Source organism: Mustela nigripes, chromosome 8 (assembly GCF_022355385.1).
Source record: "Mustela nigripes isolate SB6536 chromosome 8, MUSNIG.SB6536, whole genome shotgun sequence".
NCBI classification, from domain to species: Eukaryota; Metazoa; Chordata; class Mammalia; order Carnivora; family Mustelidae; genus Mustela; species Mustela nigripes.
Genome location: NC_081564.1, coordinates 87,399,180 through 87,418,809, shown reverse-complemented (window position 1 = coordinate 87,418,809; position 19,630 = coordinate 87,399,180). Strand labels below are relative to the sequence as shown.

The following is a 19,630-nucleotide window of genomic DNA, read 5'->3' as shown; positions in this document are numbered from 1 at the left end:
TTCACTTCTACTTTTTTATTTGGCAGCACATACTGAGAACAAATAATCCTTCCAATTAAGTTTAGGTTTTGACGAATCATAACAAAGAGAAGACAGGAGACACCGGTACTGGCTTTAGGTCGTGCGAGCAGGACAGAACCCACACAAAGCCAAAGGATAAGAAGGGGCGGCCCCGGGAGGCGCCGGGTGCCCCCGACTAAATCTCCCCAGCGCACGCATCCGAGTCGGAAGGCAGGGACGGCCGGCCCGCACCGAGGGCTCCGTGCAGCCCAGCTGGCCGGCCGCCACAGCCCGCAGTTGTGTGCTGGATCCTGGCTGTTCGCTGTAGACCTCACGCTGCCCACCTCCAGGAATGTGGCATGGTCACTCCACATATGCCGGACGAGAGGGCGAGGAGAGCGCTGAGCTGCACGGTCCTGAGTGGCGGGGACGGGTGGGGACGGGGCAGCGCTCCTCGCTCCTACAGCTGGGACACCTCGTACAGGTAGGCAGCCAGCATTTTGGTTCCTTCTATGTAGTTCAGCCTGATGGAGAAGAACAGGCCGTCGTGTCGGCTGCTGTCCAGTGGTCCAGGCGTGCGCCCGGTGTCCTTTCCAGGGCTCCCACTGTCCTGGCTTGCTGGCCTTTAGTTCGTTGGCCTTGAGAATTTGGCCACCTGGTTCTCAAGTGTGAGTTCAGTCTACCTGCCCCTGCCCCACTAGGGACCCATCCTGGTCGTGGTCTAACAGAAGACACAGGTCCCACCCAGTACCCAGTTCTTAAGAAGAAAAGCTTCACTTTGCTCATAGCCTCTCCCTTTGTTTGGGTAAGAGGCCTCCCCTGTGCCTGGATACACAGGTCTCTGTCCCTTCCCTTGACGTCTGTCTTAGCCGGTGACTAGCCTACCCCCGTGACCCCTGGACAGCTCCTGTTCTCTGTCCTTCCTGGCTCTTCGTATCACCCACGGGTCCTCCCTGCCTGCCTGGACCCTCCGCCTTACAGCGCTAACTCAGGGACACCTCCCATCCCTGTTGGTCGAAGAGCCCGCCTCATGTACGCATCAGCCAGAAACACAGAGAGGGGGCTCGGGACCAGCAAAGACACCGACTTTCCAAACAGGCGAAGCACGGAGTTTCTGTAGGAGTCCCGGATGATGTCCCGAGACAGACACGGGCACTGGCTGAATCCTGCTGTGAAGAACCCCCCTGCCCAGGGCCTGTCGCCGCCCCCCACTGGAGGTGCTCGCTAGCCTGAAGACAAGACGGCAGCAGGCCGAGCACTGCCCTTGGGGGGCCTCCCTGCCCCCTCCTGCGCTCCTCTCAAAGCGGCCAGACAGGTGGGGCAGGAGGCGGCGGGGAGGGAGGGTGGAGGAGAGGGAGGGGGAGGAGGAGAGGGAGGCCGTGGGGAGGAGGAGGCTCACCCAGGCTCTCCTGGGTTTCTCACGGGCAGCCATGAGGAAACGAACGCAGGGGCAGGACAGGGGCAGGACAGGGGCAGGACACAGGACCCAGAGCCTCACCTGTTGAGCTTCTCATTCTGGGAGTGGGCTCCGTCGTCCGCGGAGCCCACAGGCAGCAGCATGACGTTCTTCCCCGTAGCCTCCTGGAAGGTCAAAGTCACAGGAATGCTGCCACCTTCCCTGGTGAGGTCGGGCTCGACACCAAACACTGGGGGAGAAGAGTGAAAGACACGGTGAGCTTTCAGGCGGCGAGGCTGGGGACCCGCAGCACTTACTACCCAGCGACAGGAGTCCGAACCCCAGGTGTGGCTCGGGCACGGCACCTCCGCTCTCCAGGTGGGCGGCGGGCACGGCCCCACCCTGGGGGCTCTCCTCAGGGCCCTTGCCTGCATCCCCAGGGAGAAGTCTCACCTGTTTTCAAGGCTCTTCTCCCAGCCATGTAATGAGGGTGGTTGAAGTCAGACACCCAGGGCTTCCCACCGTGGCCCATGTACACCTTGAACTTGTTGGGGCTATGCAGGTCGGCAAACTTCTTTGTCAGGTAGCTCGTGACCTGCGTCACAAACGAGACACACCGCACTGTAGTCTGGCCTCAGCGCCAGTGCTGAGGTCCCTCTGAGGAGGGTCTAGAGGGGGGTTGAGGGGGGCCCGCAACCAGTCTACAGTAAGTCTACACCTGTCTACAGAGTCTACGATGGATGTCGTTTCTCACTTCCTGCTGCGCAATACTGAGCACGACAGTGGTAACAAAATCAGGGATTTTATCAAAAAACAAAATCCAACAATTTGAAGCTAAAAGGTACACTTTCATTCAAGCAACCTACCCTTTACAGATGTTCCCACAGGATGATACTTAAATCAAGTCTTTAAAAAACATCCCTTGATGTGCTTTACATTACTCATCATATGCAGACCGAGACCGGGAGTGGAGCCCGGCACTGACTGGGGCACATCTGATGACAGAAGCTCGGGCCTCAGTTTCCTTGCAGTAAGGAAGTCTCTGATGCCATATCTCCAGGAAATCTCAGAGGAGGGCAGGGTTGACTGCCCCCTCTGGGATTTTCCCCTTCTGGAATCCAGCCCGTCCACTCCTCACACTGGCCCAGATGCAGCTCCTGGGGGTTCTCCCTGTAACATACTTGGCCCGAAGCTGGTATCTGCCCGGAAGCCTTACAATGAGGTCAAGGGTCAGGTTTTAGCACGTTTCAGCAGTGACAAAGGTCACATGTGATGCTTTTTATATGGCCTTTATCTCTGATCAGTTTCTGAACTGCTTATTCAGCCAATTATGGGGTTGCGAGGAGTGAAGAAGTAGGGAGGTATGGGTCTGGGGTTCAGTGCCCTCCTGAAAGTCTTCGTGCTCCGAGTCCGCCGTGGCGAAGCCGCCCCAGCCCACGTCCCGGCTCCCTCACATGCCTGCTCGCTGACGACTTCTGGAGTCATGTTGGGCACGAGCCTGATGGAGAACTTGCCAACCACTTTCCTAGGAATCACGGTCTTGGCCCCTGACCCAGAAAAGGCACCTTCGATCCCGTGAAGGGAGAGGGACGGGTAGCGCCATCGGTGCATCAGGATGTCTTTCTGCCGAAAACAAGAAAAGGAGTCAGTGGACAACACTGCTTATGAAAGAGACAGCAATGGCATCTAAGTTCCACCAGGCGGCCCGCGGCCTGGGGTCCACACCATCATGGGCATCAAGTACCGACCCAGGAGGGCTAAGACACGAGCCTGCCCCAAATGTGCTCTGGAACCTGCTTTGACACAGCACAGTGTGAGGGCTCTGTCACACTCCCGCAGCCTCAAGCATGGTGTCTCCCAGCTTCCCTGCTGGTGGCCAGGAGAACCACAGGGTTCCCACCAGCCCCGCAGAATTGAAGGCAAGTCATGAGCCCGCCTAGATCAGAGCTCCTGCGGGGCCAGAGGCACCAGGAACCAGGAGAGAGAGGGCAGCATGGCGCAGGCCATCTGTGAGCTTCCCACCCCCCGAGGAAACGGAATGCAGGGGTAGTTCCTACAGGAGCAGAGCCAGGACCGTCCACGGAGCCCTGGGCCCAGAGACCAAAAGCATCGTCACCCTCTGCCAAGGGACTGGCCCAGAGCAGGCCCTCATTTCCTACACATGTGCCTGAGACCAGGGCCTCTCACGCCCACTGTGCCCAGCAGTGGCGCAAGACAAGTCCGAAGAGCCACGTGGCCACCCGAACAACAGGCGGGCAAGGAGAAAGGTGACGCGGCTCCGGGCTCCTCAGGGACTCAGCCACCTCATGTGTGGACTCCCCACCTGCGAACCAGACAGGGTCAGTGAGACGGGAAGGGAAACACGTGGCCCGCAAGGCCAACATCTCACATACAGGCGCTAACTGCTAGGCGACAAGGCAGGAACAACACCAGGAGTCTGTTTGCAACCAGCTTTCCCAGAAACACCCTTGCCCTGGACTACTGTCTCCCGGCCTCAGGCCCCCCCTGCCAGCGGTCCCCCTGCCAGCAGCGCCCCGCGCCACCTGCAAACTCCCGCTCCAGTCAGGCCCCCCAACCCTCCCCTGTGTGGCCTGCTTCCAGATGCCCCCAGACCCCCCTGTGCCACCCCCCCGGCTCCAGACTCTTCCCACAGCGGCCCAGCTGCTCTCCTGCCTCACTGTCCCCGCTCTGACCCGCATCGCTTCTGCCGCCACTTGCCCGCCAGGGAGGGCTCATCACCTCCTCCCTCGGCTCAAACCCATCACGTCCGCCGTCTCCCAGAACAGCACACGCGCTCCTCGGGACACCACGGGCCTGCACACCGGGCCTTTTCAGTGTGAGTCCCAGGCCGCCCAGGGCTAGTCCGCCCCACGACCAGCTGGGTTCCCTGCGCCCTGCCCTGGCACTCACCCCTGCTGACCCCTACCAGCCTCCCCTGGCCCTGGAGTGGCCTCCACACTCTGTCACACTTCTCTGCCCATCTGTCTCCTGGCGAGAGGAAACTCACGGGCTGGGCCTGGCCATATCCCTCTTGTATCGCAGGGTCTGTAGCTGCAATTCTACTGGCAGCTGCATCAGATGTAAACGCACACTCGTGCCACACAAGCCAAGGACGAGACTAATTAAGAAAAAAATCCCAACTTTTTCTTCATAGTTAAGTAACTACTTTGAGCCAATGCTTTCCACGTGGTCCTTGGCTGTTGAGGACACCTTTAATCATCTCTGTGCCCGGCGGTAAAACATCATTTTGCAAACGCAAATCAGGCAGAAGCTGCCTGCTACTGTGGGTTCTCTGTGTACGTTCTCTAGCTCCTGAGTTGTCAAAAGTCAACACGTGGCATTTTTAAAAACCTCCTCCTTCCAATTCCAAGCCTGGTAATGTGCTGCTTTCCGGTGTCAGGACCACCTGAGGACTTGGGGACACACGCAGATGCCTGATCTCTGCCAGCAGCCCTGGCTCCTGCCCATGGGAGTCCCCAGCACAGGGCCTGGTGGGAAGCGGTGGGCAGGGGAGCACCCACCTTGCAGCTGTGCAGCAGAGTCTCTGTCCCCACGTCCCTGGCATACTCCTCCAGGTCAAAGTCGATCTGGTCGTAGAGCTCCAGCTCCTCCTCCGTCACGGGGGCCACTGCCTCGTTGATGCCGGGGATGAGGATCTTTCCTTTCTTGTCCACCAGACAGCCTGGGAGGGCACAGAGGAGGGGTGCTCACCGGGCGGGCGGCAGAAACGCAGCAGCAGTCCCACGGGGGACGGGGGCCCCCACCCCAGCAGTTCCAGTTCCTGGCAGAGCACTCAAGCCCTGCCTAGGAACAATCAGTTAAATATCTAAACAACCCAGCGAGGGGAGCAGTAGCATCTCCCCACTGTAACAGAGATGCAGAAGTGGGGGTGACCTGTCCCCTGTCACGGAACAGGAGACAGACCAAGCAGACTGCCTCTGGCAGGCTTCCTGTAAAAGCCACTACACTGACCAAGAGTTCTTTTTCAATCCAGGTTGCATAAGAAACTAGCGGCTCCCAAACGAGGGAGTCTGAGATGAACAGAGTAGAATAAGCTCCCATGCTAGAAACAACAGGCCGCACGTATGGTGGCCGTTATCCAAGAGGGAAGGGGACAGAGCTTAGGCTAATCCTGGGATGAGGCAAAGTTTCGTCAGCCTTGACCAGCAGGATGCCAGGAGAATGGGGCTGGGCCTCCCTCCCACAGGGTGGAGCAGAGGGGGCCCTCGCTGGGGTGCTGGGATGCCAAACAGACCGGGGCAGGTGCCCTCCAAGGGACAGAAAACACAACTGTGTCCTGTGATCCTACGGACCGCGCAGACAGGGACGACGGAGCCAGGGACTGCCCGGGTTGGGTCCCTGAGGTAAGGCAAGGTTTAGTGACACACGGAGGGGTCCAGGGAGACAGAGGCAGAAACGAAGCATCTTCACCTTTCAAAGGGAGCAGTGAACGGGAGGAAGCAGCAACAGGGAAAGAGACAAACGCAGTCCACAGAGAATGGGGACAGCGCCGAATGCTGCGGACAGCCTGAAACAAGGCCACTCCGGCTTCCCCCGCAAGTCACCGGGCAGTGAGTGGAACCCGTGCTTACCCATCAGCGTGATGAGATCCGTCATGGCCTCGTGCACCGAGCCCCCGTACACGCCTGAATGCAGGTCTTTGTCACTGCACTCCACCTGGACGGACACAGAGAGCCCTCCGTCAGCCGCTCGGCGGGAACTCAGCCTGGCCACGGTGAACGAAGAACATTCACGAGATCCTCAAATCCTCAAAATCAAAATCTGTTCCCTCCAGGAACAAAGCAAGGCATTTACTAAATTACAAAACTTCGGCAGCAACAAAAGAAACACTCTTTTGGGAACGCGGACCGGGGACAGCAGGGCTGCTGACCACAGGTGCACACACACGGCTTCAGAGACCTTGCGCTCTTCCGCTGAAAGAGGACGCGCACCATGAAAGGCGGCCGGTAAGGACCTTGAGCCCGAGGACCTGTGGCCAGCACCCGCCCTCTGCTCCCCCTCACTAGCCTGTGACCGGCGTCGGGTTTGCGGCCTCGCCAGGCCCGAGTCTCCACACCTGTGAAATGGCCGAGTGGGAGTGACTGACCACAGCCCCTGGGCTCTTGTGTCAGACTGTTGGTAGTCTTGAGAGACGAAGGGCTCAGGGCAGCAGTGACGATGACGCTGGCATTTTCAGCCTCCAAATCCTCCTTTACAGGAACCAGTTCGCTCAGTGTGCTAGACCCGGCCTCGTCTGTGGAAGGGACGCGGGCTCACCTGAGCCCAGCCCTCCCGCGTTGCCCCTGAGCCCGGCTTCTGCGTCAAGCACAGCCACCCGGTCCCCTCGAGATCTCTGGTCTGAAAGATGAACATCCTAGTCTTTAACAGTACGTCTTCCTGCAGTGTTTGCTCAAGTCAGCTCTTAAATGGCTACAGCAGCTCGTCTTTCCTCAACGGCTCCAAGACAATTCTCCAAACACCCGGCAGCTCGAGGTGGCACAGAATGGACTCCGGCTACACAATCTGGAGTGGGGGTCATACGAAGACCCGGCCCATGGAGAAGGCTCTGGGATTCTCCATTGCACGCGGGGCCCCCTCCTACTACGGAAGGACAAGGGAGACTGCGGGCGGGGAAGAGACACCACAGAACACGAAGAACTCGACACGATACCTCGATGAAAAAGTAGCAAATGCCCCTGAGCCCGTAGGTGATGCAGGGCTTCTTCTTCCCCAGCCAGTAGTTGTCAGAGATGCAGACGTAGTCCACGTCTTTGAAGAACGTGTCTTTCCGGGAAAAAATCAGGTCGTCCAAGCCTTCGGAGCCCGACTCCTCCATGCCTTCCAGACAGAACCGGACGTTGACTGGGATTTCCTGCGGGAGGGAAACAAGCGTGGGGAGGCCTTCAGTTCTCACGCGGTTCTCTTTCTTAGGCACCACACACAGGAAGTCACCAGACGCTCTGCAATCACAAATCTCACTCAACTTCCTCCAGAGCCATCGGGTGGGCTGTGTGCGCCCTGTGGTGACCCTCAGTCCTCACGTGCTGGGCGGTCCAGGCTCATGCGTGCAGCCGGCCGCAGCCACACCCGCACTGCGGACTCCTGCCAAGGACGCCACGGTGTGACCACACTTCCTACGTGCAGGGACCGCTGCGCGCCCCAGCACCCATCAGGGGTCTCCAGGGAAGCCCGAGTGACTCTCTCCATACCACAGGCCACAACACAGTGTGGCAGGGATTGGCCACCACCCCCGCATGCGAGAGCAAGAGGGCACCTGCTCCCATGCCCGGGCGCTCCACACCGCGACCCACCACCTTCCACGTGCCGAAGGCCCTTCTCCCGCAGAGCCCATGGAAAGTGCGAGGCACCGCCCAGCTTCGCTCCTGCTCTGTCTCCCAGGCTCCCCAGCGCCTGCAAGAAGTGGCCCTTCCACAGAGGAGTGCACGGAGGGGCACCTAAGTGAGGTGACTTGCCAAAGGTCACATAGGCTACAAAATGGCAGAGCCCCCACGTGGACACAAATCCCTGGGGTCCTTGTTCAGAACTGCCCCCAGAAGGCCCTTTGCTCCACCTAGGTCGCCCCCTGCTTCTGCCTCCCGAGCACAATCTTTCCTGGGACCTGGCATGTGGAGGGGCATAAGTGAAGGGCTCTGGAGGCTCCGCCCTGCACATAGCACCCTCCTCTTGGTCACCCCCAGATCCCAGGGGGCCCTGGAGAAGGGGGAGCCTTCACGGTCTCTGAGACCAGTCAGCTGGAGGTTCTGAGCCTGTGCTCCCTCCTGTGCAAAATGACACGGTGGACCAGAGAGTCCCAGGCCCTCTCCAGACCCACCACTCGCCCTTTGACAAGAATGCTTGTCTTGTTACTCTTATTTTATCGCAGTAGAAGATAAAGCATGATGCAAGAACGGGCTACACAATGGTGAGGAGCAGGTTAAAGACAGTTGAAAAGATGAGTAAATAACAAAATACAAAGTCTCTGACAGCTAGAAGTCTGGGCGCCCTGTTCCTCCCTACTTTTCTATTTTACAAACTTTAGATGGGGACAGGGATTTCAATTAAAGAAATGTATCTTAAAAAATAAGAATCTTTCAGAAGGGATGCCTGGGTGGCTCAGTTGGTTAAGGGGCTGCCTTCGGCTCAGGTCATGATCCCAGTGTCGTGGGATCAAGTCCCACATCCGGCTCCTTGCTCAGCAGGGAGCCTGCTTCTCCCTCTGCCTCTGCCTACCACTCTGTTTGCCCGTGCGTGCGCTCTCTCTAACAAATAAATAAATAAATCTTAAAAAAAAAAAAAAAAAAAAGAATTTTTCAGGAGGATAAAAACCACCCTGAGAAAGCTAGGGGCTGCCCACTCCCACACGGCCCATGGCTTAGCCTCCGGGTGAGGCATCTCAGCGGCAGAGCCTGCGGCTGAAAACTCGAATTTCAGGTGCTGGCTGGGGTCCCACTGAGTCATCAGTACTATGACCTCCGGGCAACTATAAAACAATTACAATTCCTAAAGCTGGAGAACAAACCTACAATCTTACCTCTGATCCCACTGTGCTGATACAGTTTTGGGGGACCTTGCCTTCTCATATCCTGGGGATCTTTGATCTTTATGGGCTGTTCTGGGAACACACAGCCCTGCTTTGTACCGCTCTGCTGGAGCAAGGCAGTTAGCTGTGATTCGAGTACCTGATTTGTCTTCTGGAAGGCTTCCAGGGCATTCAGCCAGCCGGCCACTGGCCCCTTATCATCGGTTGCGCCTCTCCCATACAATCTGCCTGGAACAGCAATCAGCAGGCCCAGTTACAATCCAAGGAAACAGACAAGAAAGTGCGTTGCTGGTGCACAGCTGACAGCATGTCAGCGCCCCCACAGGCAGCTGGCCCGAGACCCCCTCTTCCAAGCGGAAGCCCCATTTTCATTCTGTCCGAGTCCCGAGTCCCGCTCCTCCAGTCCGGTGAGACTCTGCCAGAGAACTCCCCATAGTCACTAAGAGCAAGCCCGTGGCTGCTCCCAGCTGCCCTCCCCTCCTGCCAGCAGACACCGCCGTCAGCCAGCGCCCCTGTCCCTGCCGACGCAGGCCGGAGACTGCTGGGACTGCTCCAAGGGGCAGCCGGCTCGTTCCTTCCAATCGACCTCCACTGCCAGCTGGTAGCAGATAAAGGTAGGCAACCTAGTCATATGTAGGATCCATGATGCACCATCAAGAGAGAACTAGAAATCTCACATATCCCCAGTTGTGACACCTAATTTGGTAAGGAGAAGACTAGATTCATTATTTACTTCTCCACGTTATCCCTTTGAAAACCAAAGGACACGTCCGCTACTGCTTCTCCTCCATGTCGTTAGTCTCAGGATCCCCCTCTGCACACCCACTCCTGGGACCCCTAACAAAGGCTGGTGGGCACTGGCCACCACAAAGGTCACTGGGCCGTTGAGTCCAGACCCTGCTCCCCACCCTGTCCTATGATGCATAAGCTCACCAGAGGGGGACCAGGCCGGAGGAAGGACAGCACTCAGGCCAGGCGTGCGCAGGGCTCAGTTCCTCTCTGGCCAGGTCTGTAACAGCCAGGCCTTGGACTTGCTCATTTCCAATGTGTTTTTAGCATTTGACAGTTGCAGCAAGAGCACCCTGAAGCAGCAGGACGCTCCCAGCCATCGCCACTTTGGGAGTTTCTTTCTATAAACTAAACCCACTTCTCACAAAAGCTACAGAATTCTCCTAAAAAGCATCCTTGCTCCTGTGGTAAGCACTGACTGAATCACTTACTCCGACATTCCGAAACTGTGCGGGACAGAGGTGTCCAAGGCGCTGTGCTCCTCCCTCCCGCCCCCCGACAAGGAGAAGAACGTGGCCGCCAGCTGACCACCAGGAAACGTATCTGTGAGACGCGCTGTTACCCCGCTTCATCCACGCCTGAGACCCTACCGCGGGTGCCTGTCTGTCAGGTTTGGGAAGGAGGGAGCGGGAGGCCTCCCAGGACAGTGGGTGAGCAGTGCCGGTGCAGAAGCCGGGGTCACCTGGCACAGCTGCCAGAGCAGTGCTGAGGAGAGACATGTGGGAGGGACAGAGGAACCCCGCTGAGTCTCCTGAGAGGTGTCAGGGTGAGACACACGGCACTGAGGTCCTCATGCAGCAGGGAAAAGAGGGGAGGAGGGCTCGCAACTTCAACAAGCCACAGGCGAGCTCTCCGCAAGGGGCGTGTGGTAGCTGGGGGGGAGCCCCGCGGGGACTGCGGGCCCACAGGAGCACAGTGGGGGTGACGGTGACCTCTAGGTTTGTGGAGGGGCAAGGAGGGTGGGGGGACCGTGTGGAGGCGGGGGACGGGAACCAGGAGGAAGGGCAGGCCGGAGAGCAGGGGAACAGCCGCGCGTGTGCGGGGCTAACGCTCAGCGGGGTCTACTGGGAAGTCAGCGACCACGCTGTGATCCGACCGTGGCGCGGAACTGAATTCCCTCAGTGACGTTGCTGCAAGTGCCCAGTTTCCGCGACCGTGCACGGTAACGGACACAGCTGACCCCGAGCCAGGGAAAAGTCTAGACAGAAACCCAGCGCGTCCAGCTATAAGGACTTGGATTACAGACAGTCCAGACTTAGCCCAAGGGGGCGACACACAAGTGAAGGGGCTTCCTCATCTGGCCAAAGACAGTCAGGTACAGAGACGTGGAGATTCAGGAATGAAGGCAGGCAGAGGCTCCGTACCAGAGGGTCAGGAAGAAGGGAGGGCAGCCTGGAGTGGGTCCTAGACCGACAGTCTCAAGTGCCCGTGGGTGTGTGGCCCAGGCAGGGCTCGAGGACCATTCCCGAGTGATCATTATGTCCCCAGCCAGTGCACCCCCTCAGGTAGAAGAGCAGGAAGGCTTCTCCAGAGCAAAGTATCACTTACCGTCGCGTTCCACCAAGGTGAAGGGCTCGCTGTCCCAGCCGTCCTCCAGGGCTGCCGGCTGCACGTCCAGGTGTCCGTAAATACACACGGTTTTCTTCTGCGGGTCGGAGCCCAGCTTGCCGAGTAAAATGGGAGGGAGCGGAATCTCAGAGCCGTCAGGGAGCTAAGAGTCAAGAAGGAAGCAATCGAGCACAGCCTTTGTTTAAAAACGTGGTGCTTATAGTAGATATTATTCAAGTATCTGGACCATTTCATGTGTTCTTATCAATCAGCCTATATCGTAGAGTTCAAGAACACAGTGTTCTGCTGCAGCAGTAATGGACAAGACATTCCTTCCCCATAATCCAGAGCACTTAGACTGTATAATGTTCACCAACTGTAGGCAGTTTGGTAAATTTTTAAAAGCTGATTTTTTTTTTTAACTTTTACATTAAGAAAGCATATTATGAAGACTTAAGTTTGGGGTACAACTTTGCTCAATATTTTTTAAATAATGGATGAAAACTACTACCATCTTCTTTTTTTTTAAAGATTTTATTTATTTGACAGACAGAGATTACAAGCAGATGGAGAGGCAGGCAGAGAGAGAGAGAGAGAGGGAAGCAGGCTCCCCACTGAGCAGAGAGCCTGATGCGGGACTCGATCCCAGGACCTTGAGATCATGACCTGAGCTGAAGGCAGTGGCTTAACCCACTGAGCCACCCAGGTGCCCCTACTACCATCTTCTTAAAGCAGGAGCTACACATTTGAAATTCTGCATGTGGATCACAAATGTGCACAGAAAAGGATGCAGACCAGGACAGAAGAGAACAGAATTTGTAGCAAGCCACAGTAAAACCAGCAGAGAGAGCCGGAGCTCCCTCCTCACACTCAACTAGTCTCCCATAAGCCCCTAAGATCAGGAGTGCGGGGGGGGCGGGGGGTGGGGTATCAGGGTATCAGTCAGAGCACTAAGTGGACAGGTGCTCTAGGTAGCGTGCAGGCCGCCAGGATTCTTGCAGGATCTGTCTTTCCAGTGAACTGCGCTTGGAAGCACTCACCTCAATAACTCTTGGTAAGCCACAGCCCAGAATCATGATTTTTAAATGACTGGTTTTCTCTAAATAAATTTCTACTCAATATAGCTAAAATACTGAAACACTTTACCGTTTTTCTGAGATGCCAATTGAGCCCACAGATAAATCTGTGCTGAAATTCACACTGCAAATTGCAAATCTCTGCCCGGGCATCTCTAACTACTTGCAACAGGGAAGAAGGAAGTCTGGCTAGAAAGAGAGTCACGTGCTTACGGGCTACCACGGAACGGTACCGCTCTCCTGGAGGACCTGTCTGGACAAATGTCTTCGGCAAGGCTTCCCCACGTCTCCCCGCTTCTGCCCATCCCCGCGGCCACCTCCCTGCTCCAGCTCCCAGCAATACACTCACGGCCCTGGCGCCCCACGGGCCTGAGTCCATCCTGTACACTTGGTTCACTTCTTCCCTCACCTCACCGCTTGCTCACAAGCCACGACTGTCCCATTTCCTCAGCACTTCTGTCTGGGGGTCAGGCAGGACCAGTGACCAGGTCCCCCACATGTCCTGGCCACGCGCCCTTTCCACCCTCCTGCCTGGGCAGCAGCTGGGCAGCAGACAGGCCCGACTTGACGTTCCCGCAACAGCCGAGGCAGTGGGCCCGATACCAAAGAGCCTGCCAGCAGCCTTCCCCACCGTCCATGCCCACCTTCGATCCTTGCCCGCCAGGGACCCAGGCTCTGAGGTCCATCACTGAGACCCGAGCTCCAAATGTCACTGTTCCCCCGGAAGCCCGAGGACGCCCCGGCTTCCGCACCTACCCGTGATAACACCCAACTCCGCCTCCACACCTGCCCCACGTCACCACGGCTTCCTAAAGAACGGATCACTGCTGTGACATGAAGGGACAGCAGAAGAAGCTGCCACCTTACACTACAAGGATCTCTGCGGAACTTTTCTAACAGTGATGAAATCAGTCAATTCCTTGATAAGAACAGGTCTTACGTAATTCGGGAGGGCTGCGGTCATTTATCTTTTGTGGAAGGCTCTTTCTGAAGAAACGCACTGCAGTGCCAGTGTTAAATAGAATAAATCTACTGTAATGAAACAACTCTTGTAAATTGTTTGCCAGCTAGATTTTTGTTTTGTTGTTTTCTTACTGTATAAGGAAAAAAGGGAAGGGGAGCAAATCAATTATGCTTCTCAAGAAAATATCAAGTGGGGAAAAGTGTCAGGAAGATACAGTGTATCTTAGGTCAATTATTACATTTCTGGCCAAATGAAATCTCATACATACAATACTCAGTGGGAATCAGGACACCCATGTTTGAATCTCCTTCACCATCAACTGATTGTGGGTGCCCAGTGGAGACACAGCCCACCTGGGCCTCTGGGTTCTTCTCTTTATGAAAAGACCACATGCCACTGAATGTCCACACATAAAACCCTAAGACTATAATACCAGCGGACACTTCGGTCACCAGGCAAGAGAATCGAGATAAGCCAAACCCTGTCACCCCCTGTAATGTAAAAGAATATTACAAACTTGGAAAATACATGACATGACACATGCCATTGGTGTAGGACTTAAAATCATCTGAAACTAAAAAAGTGAAATAATATACCATTAGTGAGATGGTTCATTCATGTCAGGAAGAAAATGAACCAATGTCACCGGTCAGAATTCTACAGTAAAATGCAGCTGGGCCCCCAGGCCCAGTAGCTCTTTTTCAGGAATGAACTCATATAAAAGTGTTGTTTCTACCAGCGGGGACACGGAGCACAGCACAGTGACTGGGGGTCTTGATCCCTTTTACACCTACACAGACAGTGTACAACTTCCTAGTTTGAATGCACACGGCTTTCTAGGGGGCAATCTCAGTAATTTTCAAAGAGTGACCATGACATTACTTCTTCTTCTTTTTTTTTTTAAGTAGGTTCCACACCCAGCATGGAACTCAACTAGGGGCTTGAACTCACAACCCGGAGATCAAGAACTGAGCTGAGTCAAAGTCAAACGCTTAACCCACTGAGCCACCCAGGTGCCCTGACATTAACTTACTTCTGAGTAACCTCAACACTTGAAGAAAAACGCTGAATATTACAAAAGCTTTGCCCCCATCCAGCTGAGAAAATTATACAGTTTGGTATCCCAATCAAGACTGTTTTATTTGTTTTAAAGACAAGCAGATTATCTGAAGCAAAAGATGGTTTAAGAACATGCTGAGTCCTACCTGCCTGGGTGGCCCAGCTGACTGAGCGTCCAACTCTTAATTTCAGCTCCGGGCATGATCTCAGGGTTGTGAGATCAAGCCCCATGTTGGACTCTGCATTCAAAATGGAGTCTGCTTGAGATTGTCACTCCCTCTCCCTCTGCCCCTTCCCCAGCTCACATGTGCCCCCTCTCTCTCTCAAATAAATAAAAAGGAAAAAAAAAAAAGAATGTGCTGGGTCCTTAGGTAGGTCTGCTAACTGTGATTCTGCAATTCCCAGAGCACTAGTGCCATACCTTCTGCTTTCCAATATCTACCAATTCCACTGAGCCACCCAACTGTTTGATCTCTGCAGCAGCAACTTCCAGCATCTTCCTGATTTCGCCTCTCTTCTCGGGCCACGCAGATACACTCTGGATGGCTACCCATTCTGCGAGTTTCTGTTTGTGGAAAATAAGCAAAAAGGGATTCTGGAAAGGTGTTCCTTTAAGGAAGGAAGAGTATTCACAAATTTGCTGCCTGCAACCACTCCATTTTTAACATGATGGCTAGATGTCAAAGAAAAGAGCGATCACATTTGTTTTTTGTTTAACATTTTAAAAAACGTGGCTGTATCAAGAACTACAGCATAACAGAAAAATGTCAGATTGTGTGTTTTTAACCATTAAGCATGAGATGAATGTGAAATGTACAAAGTTCCATAAATAAGTCTGAATCTAACAAAATTACGACTACAACATAGAGAAAATACCCCAAATTTTCACAGTCTAAGTTAGTTTGTTATTCGTGCTCACTATGGCCAAGTTCTTTGCAGTATAATTGTTAGACTGAGAGTCAAGATTCCATCTGAAATGTCTTCCGAGAATAACTTTAAAGCACAGTTCTCTAATGTCAAGAAACAGAATGAATTTACAACATTACCAAATCATTTCAAACAGATGAAATGCAAAAAGGAAGTTAGATTTCTTTAGTCTCTATGTATCACATGAAATTGTACATGCAGATTAAATAAAGATCTCTCATTAGCTCTACTATTTCTGGAAAAATATATTTTTTGTCAAGAGCTAAAAGGATAACTGGCATACTATTACGGCGAGGCCGAGGAGAAGACTCTAGCTAATACACATACACTTTCTTTCGTGAGGAGAGCTGGAAGCGCCACTCTCTCCGCGAACTCTAAGTGGGTAACACAGGACTATTAACTACAGTCACCAGGCTATCCCAGTCAATCCCTGGAACTCACTCATAACTGAAGCCCCCACCCTTTGACTGACCTCTCCCCCTGTCCACCAGGCCCCAGTAGCCACTATTCTGCTTCCTGCTTCTGAACCTTCAACTTTCCAAGATTCCACATATAAGGGAGATCATGCAGTATTTGTCTCACTCTGTCTAGACAGTATTTTTTAATACTTAATTTAAATGGCACAGCTCCTACTAGTTTCTTGAAAGTTCCTCTGAGTCCTGCTGGATTAAACCTAATTTTAACGTTTACTACAATAAACATTCCCTTACCTTAATGTAGCGATCCTGATTTTGATCGACATATTTAAACAGGGTAGTGAGGGCAGACATCTTTCAACCAGATCACACACCTTGAAGGCTCCTGGAAGGAAAAACCACCCGTCAGTACTGCCAGTGAATGGCCTGACTGAGCAGCAGTCCGGAGTCCTCCTATTTAAACTGATAAAGAGCTGCCCCGCCCTCAAGGCCATCACGAGGACTCCAGGAAGCGAGCAGAGAGGCGTGGAGAAGCAGTTAGGGTTTCACAATGATCTCCTCTTTTCTCAGAAGGAAAATATGCACAAAATTCTGTCAAAATGGCACATAACCAAAGAAAGGGTCTGAGCTGAAGACCGTATGTGATGTAAATTAGAAGCAGGTAGTTCCTGGTAACACTGACTTACCAGCACTCAAATTTTTTGGAAAGCACACAGAAAACTTCCCATTTACTATTACCACAGAGGAAATAATCACTCCAAGGATGCCAGCAAAAGTGTCACATTCTGCTACTGTCACAAATCCACAACACAGCAAACAAAACCCAAGGAGAGGTAGATAAATTGTTTTAAAAGTTGATAATCTGAGCCCAATGGTCAAAGACAACATGTAACACCCCACAACGGCCTGATTAAGATAAAGGAACCTCTGTGGAAAGCACAGCCTCCCCCCAGGGTGCATTTGCTATCCTGTGTGGGACCCAACACACTCTGCTCCACCTTGCAAATACAGGGGAAAGGAAATCATCTCACTAGTCATCTTTAAAATGGGAATGTATAGGAAACAAAAAGGATCCTGGTTTGGGGACTTCCAAAACTGTCTCCACCCTCCGACTGACATTTCAAATTCTATCAAGTGGCAAGGCTGGCCCGAAGCAGCCATGGGAAGAGCTCGGCCAGACCACAGTGATACCAAGGATGTCAGAGATGCAGCTATAGTCCCAAGATCCTACAATATCTAGGTAGTTCTAAGGCCTGGACATACTGTAGACACAGAGTACTTTTTTCTGGGTATGGGCTTCCAAAGTGATTGCTCAGCAGAGGAGTGACTGTATAGTGACATCAGGCCTGGCAGCTGTTGAGCGGATTAAGGAAGTTACCCTCTAATCCGTGCGCAGCAGGACTTCGGTAAGGGCAGGGCAAACCACCCAGTTCTCAGAGCCTTCTTCCTCCTCTCCAAACCACAACCACTGAGCATAAAATATTTACAAAGCTCCTAGTCAGCCTAGCCTGCTTCAGCTGAGGCTTTTATCTGAAAGACAAGACAGTCCACGATGCTGGAGAGGCATTTCATGAGCACTAGTAAGTCAAATTTTCATGTCACCAATAATGCAAACAAAGAAGCTATCTATGACAATTCGCCACGCTGGGCACTTTTCCTTCAGGTCCCTGGTCATGATATAGCCCAAATCCCAAGCTCACTGAGCACACTCTCATTAGTGCACCCAAATTAACCAACGGCAGGACGCCTGGGTGCCTTAGTCCATGAGGCGTCTGCCTTCCACTCAGGTCAGGATCCCAGGATGTTGGGATCGAGTCCCACACGGGGCTCCTTGCTCAGTGGGGAGCCTGCTTCTCCCTCTGCCTGCCACTTCCCCTGCTTGTGCTCTATCTCTGAGACACACAATCTTTAAAAAAAAAGAAAAGAAAAATTAACCAATGGCCTTCCATTGGTTCACCCCAATATATAACTACCCAAGCTGCACTTTTCCCAAAGACTAAACAGAGACAGGCCTGCTCAGCTCTCCATGCCAAGTCCTCAGGGCTGGCTAAAAAGTAACTCCTTCCCGGAATTAGTAACCTAGTCAAAGGAGGTCAAGCCAGGGCCAGTGTCGTCCTCCCACTCAAGTCTGGGTTATTCCTGTCCCAACCTGCCACTGCTCCCCATCCAGTCCCCAGCCCACGACCTGGGGCCACTTTCACTGTCGCCCCCACCCCTCCCCCGTGAATCCCACCGATGAAGGTAAAAGCGATGCGTGGGAGTGAACAAGAGCACACATTATGCTTCCAAAATAAATGCCAGGAGCTCGGAGATGTCCTGGGGGCGGGGGTGACATTCCGTAAATGAGGAGGCCAGGGAGAGGCAAGGCCAAATGAGACCGGCAGCACCCGGGCCCCTCTAGCGATGCCTACGGCTGACTTTGCTCTGAGCGCCCCCAGCCTTGTCCCTCGGGAACTCAGGGCGCGCCGTGGAGTAAAGAGACGCACGAATCCTGGCTTTGGGCCCACAGAAGCCAGTGAAACCGGGGCAGGAACCTCCCACGCGCCACTCGGGGGCTTGATCCCAAACACGCGTACAGACCCTCCTCCGCCACTCGTCCCCGCACACGGGCGGGGCAGCTGGCGACGCCGCGTCGGCGCGAGGAGGGCCGTCCCCACCCAGGGGGCGGCTGGCAGGGGCCCGGCCGGGGCAGGGCCAGCTCCACCGTCCAGACGAGGAAGCCGCAGAGGACACGACGGAGCGAGCCGCCCCCGGCCCGAACGCTGCCACCTCCCGGCCTCAAACGCCGGCGGGCCCCAGCGACCCCTGACCCCGGGCCTCCGCCGGGCGCCGAGGGGCTCCGGTAGCCCGCGGGGCTCGTCGGGGGCCAGCAGCGGACCGTCTGCGCGCCCTCCCCGCGCCGGCAGCCCGCAGCGCCCCGGACCCCGGGAAGGCCTTCTCCCGACCGGGACGCCCGCCCTTCCCGTCCCTGCTGGCCACGCGGAACGGGCGGCCGGCCAGGCCGCGGCCCCGCTCCCACCAGCCGAGGCGCGACTCCGGCCGTCCCGCGAGACGCGCCCGCCCCGGCCCCACCGAGCGCGCCCGGTGCCGCCCGACTCTGCCCGCGGAAGCCCCTCACCGCAGCGGCCGCCGCGCCGGTTCCGCACCACGTGCCCGGTCACGCCCCTGGCGCGGGCCCGCCTCCCCCCCCCCCCCCCCACCAATCCCCGGCCTCGCTCGGAGGGCTGGCGGGGCGTCCCGCCCTGCCCGCCAATCCCAGGCCTCGTCTGCAGAATGGGCCTCGCCCCGCCCCACGTCGCCCCGCCCCGCCCCTTTCACCAATCACCGGGCTTGTCGGAGAGCCGGCGACTCCCCGCCCCGCCCTGTCCCGTGGCTCCGGAGTCCGGCGGGGGGCAGGTTTCCCAGGCCGGAACCCCAGGCCGGAACCCCCCTCCCCGCCTCCCGGCCCGTTTCCTCCTTCTCGCCCGGTTCCGCCGGGCGGGGTTCCGGTCCGGGGACCGCGAGGTCCTGCGGTCCCAGGAGGGGGTCCTCGGGCCTCTCGGGCTGGTCCGGGGCGGTGCCCCCTGCCGCGGCCGGACCTGGGTCGCCGGGCCGCCCCAGCCCCCTTTCCGAGGGAGCAGGATTTAAACCCTGCGGTCCCGGGAGGTGATGGCGGAAGAAGACCCCCCGCTGATTTTTGCGGAGTTTTCTCCGCGGGACCGGGGGGTGGCGGACACGTCGGCAGAGGAGGCCGCGAAGAGTTCGCACACCTGCCCCTCTCCCACATGCCGTCCTTTTTTCTTAATGGCAAGTTTAATAGTTGCTGTAAATACTTTAAACTAAAATGACCCTCCCGGAAGTTTTCCAGCTGCATCCGTCTCGGGTTGGCGTCAAACTGTAACTCTTTCTGATTAAGATCGAGCAATGAGGGACTAT

The 19,630-nt window shown here is 55.4% G+C and overlaps 2 protein-coding genes across 5 annotated transcripts in view; one reads left to right on the top strand and one right to left on the bottom strand.

Moving 5' to 3' along the window:
• CNDP2 (carnosine dipeptidase 2) lies at window positions 1–18,916 on the bottom strand. 4 transcript variants are annotated; one of them, XM_059409830.1, is made up of 12 exons: window positions 18,834–18,916; window positions 16,010–16,100; window positions 14,794–14,937; window positions 11,274–11,436; window positions 9,076–9,164; window positions 7,068–7,268; window positions 5,989–6,073; window positions 4,918–5,078; window positions 2,855–3,019; window positions 1,850–1,991; window positions 1,499–1,646; window positions 1–524 (listed from the first exon to the last, which is right to left on the bottom strand). In XM_059409830.1, the coding sequence occupies exons 2-12, from the start codon at window positions 16,067–16,069 to the stop codon at window positions 461–463; spliced, it is 1,422 nt and encodes a 473-aa protein (XP_059265813.1). In that variant the 5' UTR covers window positions 16,070–16,100; window positions 18,834–18,916; the 3' UTR covers window positions 1–460. The 4 variants fall into 4 exon arrangements, with proteins under 4 accessions (XP_059265813.1, XP_059265814.1, XP_059265811.1 ...); XM_059409831.1 differs by lacking the exon at window positions 18,834–18,916 and adding an exon at window positions 17,094–17,260; XM_059409828.1 differs by lacking the exon at window positions 18,834–18,916 and having other exon boundaries at window positions 16,010–16,154.
• A 447-nt stretch (window positions 18,917–19,363) lies between these two features.
• DIPK1C (divergent protein kinase domain 1C) overlaps window positions 19,364–19,630 on the top strand; it is a 43,711-nt gene continuing 43,444 nt past the window's right edge. Inside the window, exon 1 of the mRNA XM_059408080.1 lies at window positions 19,364–19,454. Within this exon, the coding sequence (XP_059264063.1) occupies window positions 19,364–19,454 (91 nt within the window). The remainder of the gene's footprint in view (window positions 19,455–19,630) is intronic.